General features: G+C 62.4%; 1 protein-coding gene across 1 annotated transcript; it reads left to right on the plus strand.

The window, feature by feature from the left end:
• The first annotated feature begins 1,723 nt into the window (after positions 1 to 1,723).
• On the plus strand, positions 1,724 to 18,580 carry TTLL12 (tubulin tyrosine ligase like 12). The gene is made up of 14 exons (XM_045083744.1): positions 1,724 to 2,563; positions 5,927 to 6,099; positions 8,036 to 8,234; positions 8,849 to 9,008; positions 9,095 to 9,228; positions 11,262 to 11,338; positions 12,656 to 12,772; positions 12,863 to 13,057; positions 13,365 to 13,476; positions 14,167 to 14,318; positions 14,687 to 14,768; positions 16,651 to 16,719; positions 17,196 to 17,334; positions 17,588 to 18,580. Exons 1-14 carry the CDS (start codon positions 1,739 to 1,741, stop codon positions 17,737 to 17,739), a joined length of 2,586 nt encoding a protein of 861 aa, XP_044939679.1. The 5' UTR covers positions 1,724 to 1,738; the 3' UTR covers positions 17,740 to 18,580.
• The last annotated feature ends 1,032 nt before the right edge of the window (positions 18,581 to 19,612 follow it).

Here is a 19,612-nt window from a genome sequence, read left to right on the forward strand (position 1 = left end):
GAGATCAGTCCTGCAAGGTAGGAGTCTCCCCTGGTTTGCAAATATCCTTGAGATTACAACAAAGAAGTTACCTTATCAATAGCCCTAATGTCACCCTCCCCTCCATAAAAAACCGAAGGAGGCGGAGGTAGAAGGAAAAGTAAATAAAGTTAAATTTCTTCTAAACCTAAATCTCATTAACAAGGATGCTTGATAGCAGGAATGTAACATTCCACCAGACTTCCAAATTGTCTTTACTTGATAGCAACTAAGCCTTCAATATCCTGATAGTATTCTTTGCCCCAATAGCCCTTCTGAACACCCCTTTGTCCTCACCTACCCAACTCCTGTGTATATAACCAACCACTCCTCACAACCCGGGGCAGCAGCAGCTCTTCCTGCCCACGGGCCCTGTCCCCGTGCTTTAATAAACCACCATTTTGCACCAAAGATGTCTTAAGAATTCTTTCTTTAGTCGTCGGCTCCGAACCTCCTCACCCCACTGAACCTGACTTAGGTTCTGGGACTTCATCACTGGGATCGAACCCCACATTGGGCTCCCTGCTCAGCATGGAGGCGGCTCTGCCTCTGCCCCACCACCTGCTTGTGCTCTATCTCTGCCTCTCTGTCAAATAAATAAAATCATTTTTAAAAAATGCTACTCAGGGGCACCTGGGTGGCTCAATGGGTTTAAAAGCCTCTCCCTTCTGCTCAGGTCATGATCCCAGGGTCCTGGGATCGAGCCGGGCATCAGGCTTTCCGATCGGTGGGGAGCCTGCTTCCTCCCCTCTCTGTCTGTCTGCCTCTCTGCCTACTTGGGATCTCTGTCTGTGAAATAAATAAATAAAAATCTTTTTTAAAAAATTAAAAATTAAAAAATTAAAAATGCTATTCAGCTAAATTGTTAAAAAGCTGAACACCAAAGCCATGTTTTGTTTTGTTTTTTGCAACGATAACGTTCATATAAAGTTCAATGGTGGAGGGAGGAGGCGTTGCCTGTGTGGCTCAGTGGATTAAAGCCTCTGCTTTCAACTCAGGTCATGATCCCAGGGTCTCAGGATTGAGCCGCATAGGGCTCTCTGCTCAGTGGGGAGCCTGCTTCCCCCTCTCTCTCTCTCTGCCTGCCTCTCTGCCTACTTGTGATCTCTGTCTGTCAAATAAATAAATAAATAAGACAAAAAAAAAAAAGTTCAATGGGCACAGCCCAAAGGCACCAAGGTGTTTACTTTGGTGACACCAAGGTGTCACCAAAGGCATTTTTTAAAACCCCACAGACCAGAAGTGTACTTGGAACTGGATGTGGTTAATAATTTCATCCAAACAAGCTGTAAATTACAGCAGTTGAATTAGAAATCGTTGTTGTCAAAATTCACATTTTTTCATTAGAGTAACTGAAGTACAAAATGTCCGTGACGAAGCTGGTGGCAGATACATAAAAGTCCTTGAGCGCCGGAGGAACGTTTTCCCTGTGCCCTCACCAAGTGTGCTTTGGAAGTGTGAACCTTTGCACACCAACGTGACGTGTCCCGGCAGGATTGAACAAGTCCCCGGAACCACTGCATTTAATCCAAACACAACTTAAAACTTTTAATCAAAGTACTCAGAAACGAAAGCACAAAGAAAAAAAAATAAATAAAATCAGCCTTCGCGCTTTTTAGCAACGGTTGCAAAGTTGCAAACACAACAGTGAAACGCGGGACACCAGGAAACACAGAACGTCCGAAGCCTGGTCTTGCAATTCCGCCCCCCGCACTGCGCAATGCCTCCGCGACGCGTCCCCGGCCAGGCACCGGCGCGGGCTTCACTGAACAAGCACGCGCTGGATCCGAACGCACGGAGAGTACGGAGGGCCGCGACTCTGCAGCCTCAACCTGGCGGCTCCTTCGGAAGCATCCGGGACCCCCTCCCACCCCCGGGGTCTGCGACGCGTCACAGGCGAGTCCACGCCCGGAACAGCCCAGCTTCCAGGCCGGACTCCGGTCCCTTTTCCGGACTGTGCGTGGACAATTCCGCTTCCGACCGCGTGGACGCCGCACAACCTGGCTCCCGGCATCCCCCGGGACAGCCGCGGGGCGCGAGGGAGGAAACACCGCCCCCAGCCGGCGCGCGTGCGCACAGGCCAGCAGCGCCAAGCTCCCCACGCGCCGCACGCCCGCGCACCCCCCCGCGCAGGCCCGCGCGTTCACGCATCGCGCGCGCGCCCCTCGGCCGGACGGGCCTCCGGGCTCCGGGCTCGGGTCCCGGAGCTTGGCTCCCGGCGGCCCGCGCGAGCCGGCGCCGGGCGGGCGGTGGGCGGGGGCCGCGGAGAGCTCGGGAGGAGGGCGGGGCGCGCGCGGGCGGGCCGAGTCGGAGGGCCGGGCCCGCGGTCCGCGGCGGAGTGGGACTCGGCGCGGGCGCTGCCGCCATGGACGCCGACGCGGGGTCGCAGAACCCAGAGAACGGGGAGCGCCGCGACCCGGACCGGACTGCGGAGGAGGACGCGCGGGCCCGGGCCGAGTTCGCGGCGCTGCACGGCCCGGCGCTGCGCGCGTCCGGGGTCCCCGAGCGGTACTGGGGCCGCCTCCTGCACAAGCTGGAGCACGAGGTGCGGGCGCGGGCGGGCGAGGCGCCGGCCGGGAGGACCGGGGCGCCGAGCGGGGCCGGGGGAGCCGGGGCGCGGGCGGCGCTGGACCCTTCTCCCGGGAAGGGCGTGGCTGCGGGCGGGCCGCTGGCCGAGAGCCGCGGGGGCGCGGCGCGGGGAGGCCGGGCCAGGGGCGCTGCGGGGCGGCCGGCGGCCCCCGGGACGACTGGTGCGCACGGGGCTGGGAGGGTGTCCGGGGCGGGAGGGGAGCGCGCGCCTTGCGGGGCTGCAGAAGCCTCGGCCGGGGTGCGACGCGCTGGGGGCGTGTCCGTGTTGGGACGCGGCGGGAGAAACGCGGGGGGTGGCTGTGAAGAGCGCCAGTGCCCTGGTGACCGACTTAGACGTCGCCTCCTCGGCGGTTTAGGAGCCTCTAGACTTTGGGGCCTAAGAGTGGCAGCAAGGGCCCAGCACCTGTGGCCCCGGTTCTGCCAGTGTCTGGGGCTGGCCGGGCTGTGTGCGCGACTCCCCTGGTGCGTCGGGACCTACCCTGAGTTCTCCGCACGCCTGCGTCCCGCAGCTTTGTCATCCCCATTATGCGGTTGAAAAAACGGAGTCACAGGAAGAGGAAGTGAGTTTCCCAAAGCCTGTCTGAGCTGGGAACCTGTCCCGCGCCTTCAGCCACTGCCACCTCCAGGGAGAGTAGATGCCCCGAGAGTCTGTGTGGCTTTAACTGTTCGGGTCACAGAATTATTTCTTGTCTCATCATTTGATTGGATTCCCCGGTCACCCTCATTTTTGCAGATGAAGAAAACAGATTGTGGGAGACGGAAATCTAAAGAAAAAGGTTCCCATGTTTCTAGATTCTCTGCCCTTTTGTGGGGACTGGCTCCCTTCTGCCCACCTGCCTTCTCTAGCTGGGCCTCCGGGGGGCGCCCCATGGGTACTGGCCAGTGAGCAGGCCCTGGTTTGGGGTCATTTGCGCAGCTGCTGAAGTCAGAGCGCTACACAGGACCGTTAGGGAGGCCTTCTTAGCTGGAACAAGGCTCTTCTCGGGTGGGGGGCTGCCTTGGGGACCTAGACAGACTGGGACAGGTGATGAAGCGGAGCCCCAGAGCTAGGAAGAGGTAATAAAAAAAGACAGTGTCAGTGACACACAGTAGGTCCCTGCCTCTTGTGAATCTCCTTCCTGTATGGCTCGCCCTCCACTCCACCAGTGTTTCCTGAGCCCTTGGCTCTGGTCCCAGGCATATGCTGGGAACCTCCTCCAGTTTGTTAGGCTGAGAAGAAGGTCCTCATTCTGGGTGAAAGGTACACGATATGGGGACCCCCCCCCCCCGGGCCTAGCCAGCCTCTGGGCAGTAAAACCTCATTAGGCAACACTAGTCCATCTGAGCTAGAGTCTCCTTCTGGAAAGCCCAATGGTGGAATAGGGCCCCAGTTCTCATAGTTTTAGAGGGGACCGGTTGGGGAGGCCTGAGATGAGCATCAGCCGGCACCAGCACATGGAGGGCAGTCACCAGAGGGCAGCGTCCCCTCTGGCTTGGCTGCTGTAGCACTACCGAGGGGGCAGCCAGTATTTTTCCATGACCCTCCCTTGCCGTGAGGGGTTATGGGCAGAGCTGTGAGTCATCACTTTACTAGACCCAAAACCTGCATCCATTGTTCTCCGTGAAACCTGCCACTCTCCTCTGGGCCCAGGTGTGGGGGAGGGCACCTGCCAACAGGAATGGGGTACCTCCACCTCCCCGCAAGGCCAGTGACCCTGGTACCTTGCCTCAAATCAGTTGGAAAGGATGGGGAGTGTTTTAAGATCAATTCCAACTCTCCCAGCAGGAACTTCCCAGCTAAAGCCATTCCCCTTCGATACCTCTTAGGGGCTTTTCCTCCATGGAGGGGTCGTGGTACCTGTCATTTCACAGTGCGGGTAGGGAGGAGGCAGGCCCTCTGTCCCCAGGGCCTTAGGCTACCTCACTGTGTGCCCCCTCCCTCCCATATGATTTGGGGAAGAGGACTGGGGATTTGGGTTCTAGATTGAAACCCAGAGTGAATTCCAGTCCTCTCAGAAGCTCTGTCCTGGAGGGAAGCTTGCACCCCAGCCCCCCACCCCCACTTCTGACTGCTCAGGGATCCTGGCTTGAGGTAACTCCCCTTGTCTTCGGAGGGCCCAGGCGTGCTCCACCGGTTCCACAGCCTTCCCTGCCCTCAGCCTCTGTACCCCGGCCAGGGGTCCTTGCGGGTCCTTGGGCCACTGCCCCCAGCCACGTGTTCAGATCTTGCCCTACTGTGCCACTCAGCTCCCGTCAGGCCCCAGCACCAGGGACCTGCGCCTCCCACCTTGCTCCGCACCGGCGGCCGGCTCCCTGGGCAAGATGGTGAGTGGTTCGGCCTCACAGGCTGGAGCCCGGCACAGAGAAGCGGTGTGTGCCTGAGTAGGGAGCTGGTTTGCATCTGCGTGAAGCTTGCTTCCGTCAGGGTCCTGAGAAGTGGGTTTCGGGGAACTGGCACTTGCTGAGTCCCTGCTTGTGCCAGGGACTGTCCGTGCACTGTTTGTTGATGGAACACTCAGCTCTCCTGGAAGGCCGAGGACGCTGCTTCCCCCGGGAGGGGCTGCTCTCCGCAGCAGAACGGTGGTGGTGTGCTCACAGGGCAGGGGCCCAGCTTAGTTTCCTCCAAGCCTTGGAGGTCTGTTCATCATTTCATCCTTCCCACAACCCTGGGGAGTCGGTGCTGCTGTTCCCGTCGTATGGATGGGGAGACGGAGGCACGGCGCGGTTCAGTGACTTGTTCAAGGCCCCACGGCCTGGCTCCAGCATCTGTCCTGAGGCCCCTTGCCAAGTGGTGGCAGACACACAGTGCGGGAGTGTGGCTGAGGGAGGCAGGCCGGCTGGCTTCATGTGCGTGTGGTTGGCAAGGAAACTCAAGGACCAGGGTCCTTATCTTTCTGACCCAGCACCTCAGGAGACCAGCCCAGAGCACACGCTGCACAGGCCCGAGCCGCTTCTCGGCAGGGCCGGCGCCCTGGCTGTGGGAGGTTCTCAGCCACCTGTTTTCCTTCTGGGGCACCTCTGCTGTCCTGCTGGAGGACTGGAGTGAGATCCCCGGCCCTGCCAGGATCCCAGCTCTTAGACTCACCTCTGGTCTGGCCACGCGTGCCTTCATCCCGCTTCTGAGCACACCCGGGACAGGAGCTGGTGACCCTGGTTAGGTCGCAGTTCTGGCTGATCTCCAGGAGCCTCAGTTTCCCCACCCAGACGATGGGTGGTTGGTTAATAAACAGGTCCTGCGTCCCTGAGGAGTTGGATTGGTCCTTGAGGCCAGGGTGTGGCGCTCTGCGAGGCAGGGGTTCTGGCCTGGGGAGCCCGCCAACACCCCTGCTCGTGGCCACAGGTTTTCGATGCCGGGGAGATGTTCGGGATAATGCAAGTGCAGGAAGTGGAGGAGGAGAGTGAGGGCGAGGAGGCCCGGGAAGCACGGAAGAAGCAGCCCAACCCTGGCGGCGAGCTCTGCTACAAGGTCATCGTGACCAGCGAGAACGGGCTCCAGGCGGCCGACCCCAACAGGTAGGAGCAGCAGGCCCGTGGTCCGTGGTCTGTGGTCTGTGCCGTGGTCCTCAGTGCGGGCTCCTCTGGAGAGAAGCAGCCATGGCAGCCCTCATGTTTGCCATGTCCCGGGTGCTCGTGGCCACCCGAGGTTCCAGCCGGGCCCCGTGGTCGGGTTGGCCCCGACAGCTCCTGATGTTCCCGTGTGAGTCATGTTTCCGACAGACCCGAGCGCAGCCTCCCCGGCACTCCCCCCCCCCCCCACCAGGAGGGTCCCACAGTCGGGGGGTGATGTGTGCCGATTGTGCCAGTGAGACGGGAAGGACCTGCCCAAAGTCACAGCCGGCCGAGAGCCGGCGTGTGGGACGCCGGGCAGCCTGACTCAGAGCCCGGACTGTTCGGAGGACCTTCCCCCGGGCCTGCTGAATCCCAGTCTCAGGGCTACTCAGGGATTGTAACAGGCTCTCCCAGGGCTTTATGTCCAGGCTGCGAGCAATGTGGTCTCCTTGATTCCTCGGGAGGACACCAGGGCCCAGAGCAGGCCTGGCGTGGCCCGGGGCCTCTGTGTACATGGGGCACAGCTAAGACTGGACCCTGGGATTCCTGCCTCCAGCCACGGCAGGCCTGCAGGCTCGTCTGTCAGACTGTTGGACCCTTGGAGAGGACACTTGCCGGCCTCTCAGGGTCCCCAGGCCCCTGTGTCCATAGCTCTTCAGGGAAGAGTCTGGCCGGCCTCCTCGTCTGCAGAGCAGCCTGTGAGGGGCAGGAGTGGTCACGCAGGGAACAGCAGCAGCCGGTCCCCTCCACCAGCGGGCTGTCTGACTCAGAAACTTGCAGGCTCACCGGTCACATTCAGCTCAGTGCACCTGCTCTGGGGCCTGGGCCCCGCAGCCACCTCCGGGAGCTCGCTGCCCCTCCACGCCCTTGAGCGCATACCTCTGCCAGGCGGGCACCGGAGGGGACGTGAGCGGAGTCCTGCCTTTGGTCTCCGCTCCTCCCACTCCACGGCCCTCCCCGCTCCCGGGCCTTTCTGCCTGCAGAGCTCGGAGTCTCCGCTGAGGGCCACACCCCAGCTTCATCCTCTCCCGCTCCTGCCGTGTACCGCACAGTCCTCCCGAGCACCGCACAGTCCTCCCGAGCATCGTCCCACCTTGAAGCGCAGCTTCCCGTGGTCAGAGCCACTGAGCACAAGCGCTTGCTTTGCGCGTGCAGACAGACGTACAGTCCTAGAAGCCCAGTGGAACAAGTGCTGCTGATTCTGCCCCCCAGCCCAAGAGCTGGAATGTTTGCTGTCCCCCAAGGGAAGGGAGGTGAGGGTCGCTTTGCTCGGCAGGCAGACCACACCCCTGGGTGCCAGAGCTTCCCGTTCCGGCAGGGCTCTGGAGGGTGTCCAGGAGCCCTACCCTGAGGGGTAGGAGGGCAGGTGTGGCCCTGGGCCTGCCGTGGGAATGCCTGGCTGGTCCTCCGCGGTGGCCCCACCCCTGGGCTCTTCCAGGGGGGCTGGGCATGTGGGCCACAGAGGTCCAAATGTGTGGCGGCTTGCTGTGCCCGCCGGAGCCGGAGCCCCTTTGCATGCCTCCCCGCCACTGGCTTCCCGTTGTGTGCGGCATTTGCTTGTCCTGAGCGCCCACAGCTCAGGTGGCAGGGTGGGGGGCGCGGCCGGTCCGGCTGGTGCAAGTGCAGCTGGAGGCACTCACCGCGACAGCAGTCGATGGTAACGATCAGCGAGAACGCAAGGACTTGGTCCAGGCAGCAGGTTGTGTGTTTTGTCTCTTCTGAGTCTCACGCTGGCCCCCAGACAGGAGGTATGGACCCCGTTGGTTTTTGCAGAAACCGGTAGAGGGCGTGGAAGCTCGCCAGGCCACAGCTGCAGGCCTTCCCCCTCTGCTCCCCCTCGTCACCCAGGCAGACCGCCCCCCCCGCCGGCCCTCACCCCTGCCCTCGGCTGTGCCCACAGCATCTTCCTCATCGACCACGCCTGGACATGCCGCGTGGAGCACGCGCGCCAGCAGCTACGGCAGGTGCCCGGGCTGCTGCTCCGCATGGCCAACCTGATGGGCATCGGGTTCCACGGCGAGCTGCCCAGCGCTGAGGCCGAGGACCTGGTGCTGGAGGAGATGTGGCGGTTCAACCAGACCTACCAGCTGGCACACGGGGTGAGCAGGGACAGCCCGGGGGAGCCAGGACCCAGCCCCAGGAGCCTCTGCCCCAGAAGTGAGCAGACTCTCCTTCCAGGGCCCCCCTTCTTCCCCAGGGCTCCCTCATGGCCGTTACTCAGCCTCGGGCCACCCGGTTCTCAGAGCCCTTGAGCTCACAGGACACAACCTCAGACCTCTAGATGTGGGCCTCATGACTTGGTTCCTGTGGCCCAGTGCCGTCGGGTTCTGTCATCCCCTGAAAGCCGTCAGGGTTTGCTCACATCCAAAGAGTCCTGTCCCTTAAGCACACGTCCTCGGTGTCCTCCACCACCTCTCCTGCCAGCCTCCCCAGACCCAGCCTCACCATTTTGAGTGTTTCTCATGGTCTCAGACGTCACCACCTCCAGGAAGGGCCCCTCGCCCTCTCCCTGCCACACACACCCGTGTAGCCGGTAGGCTGTGTGTCTTCGTCCAGGCCCTTGTACTGTGTAACATCCAGCCCAGTGAAGGGGCTTGGGTGCCTGGTAGGCGCTCCAGGATCCGGGAGTTGGGGGCATGGGCTGGTTGGAGGGTGCCTGAGAAGGGGCAGCGGCCGGACCAGTGGACCCGGTTTCTGTGTGCTCTGCCTGCAGACGGCCGAGGAGAAGGTGCCGGTGTGGTACATCATGGACGAGTTCGGCTCGCGCATCCAGCACTCCGACACGCCCAGCTTTGCCACCGCGCCCTTCTTCTACATGCCCCAGCAGGTGGCGTACACGCTGCTGTGGCCCCTGCGGGACTTGGACACGGGCGGTAAGTGCCACACCCGCCCACCCCAAAGGACGGGCCCAGGCCCTGCTTTCCCGCTGCCCCCTGATGGGCCACGTGTCTCGATGCAGAGGAGGTGACCCGGGACTTTGCCTACGGGGAGACCGACCCTCTGATCCGGAAGTGCATGCTGCTGCCCTGGGTCCCCGCCGACCTGCTGGACTTGAGCTTCTCCACGCCCGAGCCGCCTGCCGAACACTACCAGGTGTGACCGTCTGCCCCTGACCTCGGGGCCTGGTGGCTTCTGGAACGTTCTTGGGCCACCAAATGCTACCGGGCTCCAGCTGGCTGCCCTGTGAGGGAGTGAAGCGTTTGTGAACATTCGAGAGACCAGGGTCTCCGAGCTCAGGCAGTGAGCCGGGGCCTCCTGCGGCTGTCCAGCCCAGAGGCCAGGGACCATGCTGTCCGAGGGTCGGAGCTGGGTGCTGGTAGTCAGTGCTGCTCTCTTCGTTTTCGGGGACTCCTTGCCAGGACTGGGGTGGGGGGGCACAGTGTGGGCTGCAAGCTTGGTTACAAATCCCAACTCCGTACTGTTTCTTCCTCCCCGGGGATATGAAGACTCTGTTCGAGCATCACACGGCGACTTCTCTGGCACACAGTAGGCCCCCAGCGAGTCCCACCATCATCCGTGCTGCGGTTCCCCACACTAGCGGCACTTTTCATCTGTGGCAGCCTCTCGGGCAAATCAGGGCGTCAGGGTTCGGGAGGCCCCGGGCCAGGGAGGAAGTGGAGCCTCTAGGAACATGGCCACTAAGAGACCAGGCAGGGCTGGACAGGGAACACCCTCCCCTGCCCTCTGGTCTCCTGCCACCGCCTCCCGTTGGCTGCCTGCAGTTTGGAACCCAGCCACGAGTGAGCCTGCAGTTGGCACCCGTGGGCGTGTGTGACTCTAGTCCTTGCAGCGTAAGGGCATGAGGTCCTGTTTGTCAGTCTTTACTGAGGATGAGGAAACAGGCATAGAAAGGTTAAGTAACCTGCCAAAGGTCACACAGCTCATAGGAGAGCTGGGGTACAACCCCAGGGGGCCTGTGACGGCCCGTGGGCAGAGGCTACAAGCCTTGCCCCACTGTGAAATCTGCCTGCCCACACGGGCACATCACACATTCACTGAGGGCCTCGGCGGGTGTTAGATCAGAGGAGCAGCCTGGTTAGCTCGAGCGAGAATGGGAAGCACCGTGGGGTGTCAGCCGGTCTGTGGTGGCTGTGGTTGGGGAGAGGCTGGGCCATCGTGGTGGGACCTCCTGGCACCTTTCCCGGGAATTCATGTAAGCCGTAGTGGTTGGACTGTCCGCACAGGAAGCTGTGTGGTCGCTTGTCTTGAGTCCCTGGCGTGTTTCAGAGCCCCGTAGAGTCGTGGTACCTGTAGGTACTTAGTAAATGGGTGCGTGCTGAGGTGGAAGCCTTCAGAGTGGCTTAGGGCCAGAGGCTTCCTGATCTTGGGTGGCTCCAGCAGGCGGGGTGGGGCGGGGCCAGCCCTGGGCGTCCCACCGGAGGCCAAACTCAGTTGCCGGAGCATCCTGGTTGCTTGTCCCCATCTGACATCCAGCTTGGGCCTGTGCTCTGGGCTTGGGGGCCGCTGGTATGAGTTTAGGATCGTGGGGTACACGGCACGCGTTTGTCATCCCCCATGCTTTCTGTGGACAGGAGGGGGGGATTTGGCCTCGGAGCCCCTCTCTGAGTGTGCCGGGCTTGTCATAGAGCCCAGGAGCTGAGAGAGGGCTGCGGGGCCTTCCCCACATAGCGTCTCTGTTCCCCGTCTCTGCGCCCGAGGGAGCAGCCCCTTCGGCCCCACCCACACCCACAGGAGATGAGTTCCTCCCACCTCCCGGAGTCGGAGTCGCAGTCTGGGTGTGTTTTAAACCATCACGTGGCGTATGCTGGAACCGCACTCTGGCACTCCGCTAGCATCAGGCACCCGCCCCCCGCCCCCCCCCCGCCAGGCAGGCTTTATGCCTTCCCAGCTGCCCGCATTGGAGCGAGCGGAGCGCGGAGATTTTGAAGATTTTGAACAGTGTTTCCGTTTTTCTTTGACACAAATGGGTCGCTTGGCACTTGAGGGGCCTTGAGCCCCAGAGTCCCGGGGCGAGGGTGGTCCGAGGGCTCTGGCTGCTGCTGGGCCTGTCGGAAGGCTGTACCTGTGGTCTGGGGTGCCCCCTGATATGCCAGGATGGGGGGTGGCATGTGTTCCCGCACTCCTGTCTTGGAGGTCTGTTTCTACTTTCAGTGCTTTCTTTCTAGGCCATTTTGGAGGAGAACAAGGAGAAGCTGCCGCTCGCCATCAGCCCGGTGGCCTATCCCTGCGACCACGTCTTCAAGTGCGTAGCCCCCCTCAGCTCCTGATGAGCCTCCCCGCACCCCCCAAGGCCCCCCGCCGGCTCCGAGAGCCGCGCCTGGCACAGGGAGGCGCTCCGAAAGCCTGCCATGTCCCGGTGGCACGGCAGCAGTGGCAGGAGCCCAGGGCAGAGTCCAGGATCACAGAGAGAATGCTGTGAAGGTGACAGGCTGCTGGGGTTCCTCTGGTCCTGGGGTGAAAACAGCCAGGCCTGCCCCAGGAGTCAGGGAGCCTGAGCCGACCGTGAAGGCGTGGGGCGCCTAGCGGAGGCGGCCAGGCTGCCGCGAGGGGCGGTTTGCAGGCGCCAGCAGGTGTGGGCTGGCAGGTGAGGCGACACCAGGCAGGCTGGACGCCAGGTGGAAGCAGACACCCCGTAGTACTGGTGAGAGGTGGGTGTGCCGTGCTCGCCGCTGGATGTGGCACAGGCTCAGAGGCGGGTCCCAGCCTGGCTTCTGCCTCCATGGGAGTCCCTCCCTCTGGCTACTACCCAAGCCTGGTCCAGCCAGAAATGGGCAGCCCAGCCCGCTGCCCCTTCCCTGAGGCCAGCCCAGGGGTCCTTTCTGGTGCCCAGGCCCACTACCCAGTGTCCATCCACCCTCAGGGTCACAGGCCCCACTGAGGCCAACTTAGTCTTGGCCTCCTGCTCCCAGTCCTGCCCCAGGCTCCAGCCACAGACCGAGGGCTTCATGCCAGCCTTGCCCCTGGCAGTCACCTCAGCTCTTCCCCCGGACTGTTGTTCCAGGCTGGGCCCCCCTCTTGCCTTCATCTGCCTCTGCGCCGTGCCCCCTGAGCTCCTGGGCTCTGTCCTCACCTCTCCCCGGGGCCAGTGGGGGCCGGGCCGGGCCGGGCTGGCAGCAGTGAAGACTGGTGTGGAACAGGGCCTGGCCCGGGGCACCCGTCTTGGCTACACACACCCCCACAGGCCCCTGGACTCCAGCTGCCTTCTCGGCCAGCGATGCTCAGTGTGTGAGTGAGAGGCTGGTTGTGTCCGTCCTGGTTCCATGTGGGAGGCAGGACCTGTTAGACACTCGGGTTATCCCGTGTCACCCCAGTGACAAGAGTGAGTTGGGCTGTGATCCCATCTTAGAGGCGGGGACGTTGGGGTCAGAAGGATCCTCGTCGCCCTACCCTGCAGGCCAGCAGAGAGGGTGGGGCCAGCACTGCCTGTCCGGCCTCAGGCCCGAGCCCATCCGTCTGTCCCCTTCTCCTCCACGCCGGCCTAGGTTGGGCTGCGCCCGAGTCCCCGGGGCGCGGGGTGGGGTGGGGGGGCACGGCTGGCTCAGCCCAACTCTGCCCGCAGGGTCTACACAGACATCCAGCAGGTGCTCAGGCACCTGACACACCCGCGCTTCACCTTCGCCCAGAGCGAGGCGGACGCGGACATCCTCTACAACTTCTCCCACTTCAAGGACTATAGGTGAGCACCCCCCTGCCAGGCCTGGGGTTGTGGAATGCCCCCAAAGCCCCTGCCACCCCTGACCCACGGGCGTGTGCCTCGGCCCCACAGGAGGCTCAGCCAGGAGAGGCCCAACGTGCTGCTGAACCAGTTTCCCTGCGAGAACCTGCTGACGGTGAAGGACTGCTTGGCCTCCATCGCGCGCCGGGCTGGGGGCCCCGAGGGCCCGGCGTGGCTGCCCCGCACCTTCAACCTGCGCACCGAGCTGCCGCAGTTTGTGAGCTGCTTCCAGCAGCGGGAGAGGCGGTGAGGGCCCCCGTCACTCCTGCAGCCCCACCCCCCCAGCCTCCCCCCACCCGGCTCGCCCCTGCTGCGTGCTGGCCACGGCACTGAGGGCTGTGGGCACCGGGCACGGCCGGGACCATGGCCACGGACATCTCCATGTCTTGGCTGGAGCAAGTTCTTCCTAACTCCGTGAGGTCAGCCCCTGACGGCCCCGCTGTGACAGCTCCTACTGCTCCCTGGGAGGGGTTGGGTGTCCTTCTCCAAAGGCGACCGTGGTCCCCAGAAGGTGGGTGCAGGGCACAGCCTAGCCAAACCCATGTGCTCTCAGGGGCCAGGACAACCACTGGATCTGCAAGCCCTGGAATCTGGCCCGCAGCCTGGACACCCACGTCACCAGGAGCCTGCACAGTATCGTCCGGCACCGGGAGAGCAGCCCCAAGGTGAGGCCATGCGGCGGCGGGGACTCAGGCGGGGCCGGGGCTTGGCTCCTGGTGTCTCTGAAGCCCAGACCCTGCTCCTTCCAGTGCCCTGGCCAGCGGGGATGGGGAGGGAGAAGCCCTTGTCCAGAGCTGTCCCAGGCGTGTCTGACCTCAGGGTCCTCACTCGCTGCCCCACTCGAGACCGCCCAGCAGGAGGGAGGCAGCCAAGCCAGGGAGCCCCGAGACTAGGGTGCTCTTGTGACACAGAGCCCGGCAGGGACAGTATCGGGGTGGGGGGGATAGGGGAACGGTTATGGGTCGAGGAAAGCGTGCCAGTGGGATGACGGCTGAGCGGGATTCCAGGCAGCGGACGAGGAGTCGAGATTACAGCGGAGAACTCGCATGCGGTTGTCAAAACCTGAAAACTGTCGGGACCTTTTCCTTCAGCTAAAGTGAAGGTGAAGATTCAGAACTTGCCGCCGCCTAGACAGGGTTTGAAAAGTCCGAGAGGAAGGAGCCAGGTGCAGGGCACAGGCTCCTGGGGCCAGAGCAGGAGTGTGTGCCAGTTTCTCCAGGATGTGGGGACCGTGTCTGGATGTCCCACAGGCGTGAGCCCGTCGCCAGTGAGGACAGATGCCGATGGGGCGAGGTTGGGGTATCGCCAGGCCCAGGCGAAGGGAGAGCTGCCGCAGCCCTGCGTGTGTCTTCTAGGTCGTGTCCAAGTACATCGAAAGCCCAGTGTTGTTCCTTCGAGAAGACGTGGGGCGGGTCAAGTTCGATGTCCGCTACGTCGTGCTTCTGCGCTCGGTGAAGCCCCTGAGGCTGTTTGTCTATGACGTGTTCTGGCTGCGCTTCTCCAACCGGTAGCTGGGACGCTGGTGGGGGGGTGGGCGACGGGGCCCCCTTTATCGCGGGGTCGGAAAGCCGGTCCTGGAGCTCCTTCTCCGCCACACACCTGGCGGGTGGCCCAGCTGAGCCCAGCTCTGTCCTCCAGCGGGAGTTCTCGCCCAGCCTGCATCAGCCACGGGCGGGGACCCGGACGGCGCTTGTCACTGTCAAATGGGCACCAAGCGGAGCAGGTCGTGAGGACGTTCATGGGCCGTCCGGGTGTCTTCACAGACAAGCTCTGAGGGGCTGCGGGGCACCCCTCACTCTGATGGGGGGGGCAGGCGTCCAGCGGGGTCTCTCAGAGCACTGTCCCATGCACTGTGTCCATGTGTTCCTCCTGCAGGCCCTTCGCGCTCGACGACCTGGACGACTACGAGAAGCATTTCACTGTCATGAACTATGACCCGGAAGTGGTGCTGAAGCAGGTGGGTTCACTTGGATGCAGGCCAGACCCAGACCCCACACCCCTCAGCCTGTTTTCTGGGCAGACTGTGCAGACCAGCTGCCTTCTGGTACCCGTGTTAATCCCAAAGCAGGAGCCTCCCACGTCCTGTGGCAGGTCTCAGCTGGAGGCACAGACTGCCTTCCGTCCGGCATCCCCCCGAGCACGGGGACCAGTGAGGGTGGGCGGCACAGGGGTGCAAGTCACATGGCCCCCGGGGCAGGCTGCTGCTGGACCGTGACCCTGCCTGGATCCTGGATCCCTGCTGTCCTCCATGCTGTCTGGGCACTTTGGGCAAAGGGACATCAGGGCAGAGCTCCTTCCGAGGTGAGGGCCTCAGACCCTGGCTGGCCAGCAGTGCACCTGGATTAGGTGGGCTCAGCCCAGGCAGAGGCAGAGCCAGCTCTGGGTGGAGGAGAGAAAGGCTGCCTCACACATCGTCCCAGAAGTGGTTGGTGGTTGTTTCAGGTCTACAGGAAGTAGGGCTCACCCTCCCCACCCCCTCACCCGCGCTGCTCACCCCAAAGCCTGTAGGTGGCCCTCTCGGCCACTGAATGTGAGAATTACCTGTTCCAGGCGTGTTCCGATTCTTTTCAGCATGAGTATATCCTAATACTCTTCAGATGACGATTCTGCATATGTATGTAAGGTTTTGCGTGAATGCTGTCCTGCTGAGCAAACCTTTCTATGGTTTTATTCTTCTCTGAGCATCACGTGTACATTCGTCATTGTTCTTTTTATAAAGTTGGTTTTTTTTGTTTTTTGTTTTGTTTTTAGTTTGCTAGAGACACAGCGAGAGAGGGAACACAAGCAGAGGGAGTGGGAGAGAGAGAAGCAGGCTCCCTGCCAAGCAGAGAGCCTGTGGGGCTCGATCCCAGGACCCTGGGATCATGACCCGAGCTGAAGGCAGAGGCTTAAGGACTGAGTCCCCCAGGCGCCCCAAGATTTGTCATTATTGTTAAATGGGGCTGGGGGCGTTCTTGTCCTGGGATGTTCTTGTCATTCACCTATTAGTAGACATTCAGGTCATTTCGGGTTTTCGCCATTAGTACATATGCTGCACTGAACACTCCTGGGGACACCTCGCCGTGCCCGTGTCTCAGCAGCCCTCGAGGGTGGATGGCGGCCTCAGAGCGCCCGTACCCTTGCTCACGCCCAGCCCCACCGCTGCTGCCTATCCTGGGCTGTGTTGCAGGCAGGTCCCTGGGACACTGCGCCACCCGCAGGGCCCTGGGACATGGTTGGAAGTTGTCTCTGAGAGAACAGAGTGCCTCCCTCCAGCACCCCAAGGGTCGTGTTTTCCTGGAAGCCCCCGGGTAGGGGGATGTGTCGCCAACAGGATGTGAGCATCAGGCTTCCGCAGGGAGCCTGTCCTGGCTCATCCTTTGAGGAAGGCCCCCGAGCTCCCTGCAGGCTCGCGCCCGTGTGTTTTAGATGAGGGCTTGGCTTGAGAAACCTTGCTATGCGCCGTGCTTGTTGCCGGTGCTGAGCAGCGAGCTCGGGCCTGGGTCCAGCCTCTGCCTCTGGCGCACTGTTCTGAGACCCACGTGGTGCCATGTCCGTCCAGCCTCCCAGTAGCCCCACCGATAGCGTGCCAGACAAGGGGCACTGTCCCATTTCACAGATGGTGACGCTGAGCCGGACAAGTAAATCTGCTTGTCCTGAGTCACAGAGTAAGATCCGGAGCTCAGACTCCAGCTCCTGCCTCCCATCTGTGCCCGGGTGCGGGGCTGCTCATAGGCTGCTGGCACTGACCTGTGGCCCCAGCGAGTGCCAGAGCCACATATGAAGGCAAGGCAGGCTTCCCTGCTCCCTGCCCCGAGGTAGCCCCAGGCAGAGCGTGATGGGCCGCGTGTCTGTCGCAGGTGCACTACGATGAGTTCATCCCTGAGTTTGAGAAGCAATACCCGGAATTTCCCTGGAAGAGCGTCCAGGTGAGTCCTGGGCAGAGCTGCAGAGGCCAGGCCTTCCCTTGCGGGCGGGCGTGGGCTGGGTGGGGGTCTTGGCCTGGGGATGGTCCTGCTCCTCCCACACCGGGCCTTGCGGGGTGTTCTGGAGGGACTCGGAGCATGGTTGGGACCGCCCGCTGGCAGTAGGCCCTACCTGGTCCCAGAAATGGCAGACCTGAGGGGGCGGGCACAGCCGGAGATCCAGGTTGGTCCCTGCAGGCATGCACCTCTGCGCAGAGGGGACTGGGGACTCGGGGGCAGTAGCCAGGCAGCTTAGCAGTCGTCAGACACGGCGGTGGCAGCCAGGGGTGCAGACATGAGGCTGGAGGAGGAAGCATCGTGGGCTTTGGGGCCGTAGCTCAGGTAGAGGCAGGGAGGCGTACAAGGAGCTGCTCGGGGGGGTGGGGGTGGTCCCGGCCTCAGACCTGTGTAGCCCCCAGCCCGGCCTCCCTGTCCTCCAGGCTGAGATCTTCCAGGCCTTCACGGAGCTGTTCCAGGTGGCGTGTGCCAAGCCGCCGCCCCTGGGCCTCTGCGACTATCCCTCATCCCGGGCCGTGTATGCCATCGACCTCATGCTCAAGTGGGACGACCGTCCAGATGGTGAGGGGGTGCCCCCGCCCCGTAATCCAAACCACCCCCCCTCCGCTTCACCCAAAGCCGATCATCCAGCCCTCCCCCGCCCGGGCACAGAGACAGATCTGAGATGGTGTCTGCCTCGGGTCCACCAGAGATCTGGGGCGGGGGCACACCATTAGGGGGTGGCCTTCAGGTCGGGACAGAGCGTGAGGGGGAAGGGCAGCGAGCCACGGCAGAGCCAGGGGGGAGCTCGTGCCCCGTGCTCTTGTGCCATCAGGGACACGAGTGATGCAGCCGCAGATCCTGGAGGTGAACTTCAACCCGGACTGTGAGCGGGCCTGCAGGTACCACCCGGGCTTCTTCAACGACGTCTTCAGCACCCTGTACCTGGACGAGCCCAGCCACTGCCATGTCACCCGCCTGGTCTAGGTGCTCGTGGCTCCGCACTGCCTGCCAGCCCCTTCCGGCCTCAGCGGGCGGAGCTGCTTCCGCGAGCCCCTCCCCTCCTCCCTCGGGCACAGCCTCGTCTTGGAGCTGTCATCCTGGTGCCACCTTGGGGGGCTCAGTGTCCTGCTCCCTCCGAGGTCAGGAGCAGGGCCAGGCAGGGTGTGCCGAGCGCTGAGTCCCAGGCCCCTGTCCGTGCTCCCTTACCGCCATCCGTGCTCCGCTGAGGGCTTTTTCTGGAGAGTCTGGTTCCTGGGCTGCCGTTTCCCAGGGGATTGGCGGCTGCGGGTTCTGGGGAGCACGAGGTTCCCCCAGCAACACCTGCAGAGCCCACATACGAACGGGGAGCTGGGTGGGCTGCTTCTCCAGGGGGCCTGCTCGTGTATCGTGGCTGCTGGGGCGGGGTGTCCCCACCCCTGCCCCCCAGAACAGCTGGGCACCTGCTTCCCGGACTGCGCCTTCTTGGTTCCCACTCGACCAAACCTTTCCCAGGCAGCTTCCCATGAGGTTCCCGGCCGGGAGGGCCATGGCCTTGGGCTGCTCTTCCCTTTCCCCGTGGCAAGAGCAGGCTGTCCTCGGACCCCGGCAGACCCGGCTGCCCGCCGGGCATGGCAGAGCTGTCCCCCTCGCCTGCTGTCGGCTGGGGCCTCAGGGACAAGTGTGGGTGGCGGAGCCCGGCAGCAGATGGCCAAGGAAGAGGATTCCAGGGAGAAGTTGATGTTACTGTCAGGTGCTACCTTTCACCTGAGTCTAGCGTCAAAATGTTGGATTTTTGTTAGTTTTCATTTATGGGAGGAATATATAAAGATTCTTGTTATTTCCGTAACTTTGTTTCTGAAATTTGGAGTCGGATGCTGGTGTGTTTTGTGTAGCCCCAGTGGCCCCAGGCCTGGCTGACAGTGGGGTTGGGGGGAGAGTTTGACCCCCTCCTTGGGGGGTGGGGGTGGGGCACGGAGCTTCATTCACTGTGAAGCCAAGAAACAAAACTGGGCTGGGCTGCGCTTCCTGTCCGTGTGTCCACTTGGCTGTGTGTGTCCGTCTTCTTTGTCACCCAGAACCTCAGCTGTTGGCTGGGGAGACACCCCTTCCCTCCAGCCAAGCCGTGATGTAGCGAGCAGGACACACGGTCTCTGGTTTTTCCCCTGGAGAGCCGCTGGCGTCCTGCCTCTCCTTGACGCGACCTGTACCGTAATAAACTCGGCCTTCTTGACCTCGGCCTCCCTCTGTGTGGAGGCCCCAGAACCACAGGTCCGGCGCCGTGTGTCAGCGTCTTCCTGTTCGGTTGTCGAAGAAAACCAAAATATCCAGACGTCCCCTTGGAGAAACGAGAGAAAATGGCGTTTGGGCTGCCAGGTGCCCGTCTGGGTCTGTTAGGGCTGCGGTAACAATACCACAACCCCGGGCCTTGCCCGACAGAAGTTGCTTCTTCACGGTTCTAGAGTGGGGGCGTCCCGGGATCGGGGCGGCCGACTTGGTGTCTGTAAGGGCCCTCGTCCTGGTTCGCGGATGGCCACTGTGTCCTCATGTTGGAAGGGGCAAGGGAACTTTGTGGGCCTCTTGTAAGGACACTGACCCCATTCATGAGGGCGCCACCCTTGTGACCTGATCCCCTCCCGAAGTCCCCACCTCCTGTGACACGCAGTGGAGGGTAAGATTCAACATAGGGGTTTGGGGGAACACTCTGACCAGGTTCCTCCCCCAAAGCTGGATTCCCCAGCACTGGTTCCATTTCAGAGCAGAACACAGCAGGGACAGATGGGGAGCTGAGGCTCCCCTCTGCATCATGGGCAGTGCCCAGGAGCCTTGTCCTGGTGCCAGCCCTGAATCCTAGCTCAGCGCACGCTGTTGGGGCCTCAGG

Source organism: Mustela putorius, unplaced genomic scaffold, assembly GCF_011764305.1.
Source record: "Mustela putorius furo isolate JIRA1106 unplaced genomic scaffold, ASM1176430v1.1 tig00000738_pilon_pilon_pilon, whole genome shotgun sequence".
NCBI classification, from domain to species: Eukaryota; Metazoa; Chordata; class Mammalia; order Carnivora; family Mustelidae; genus Mustela; species Mustela putorius.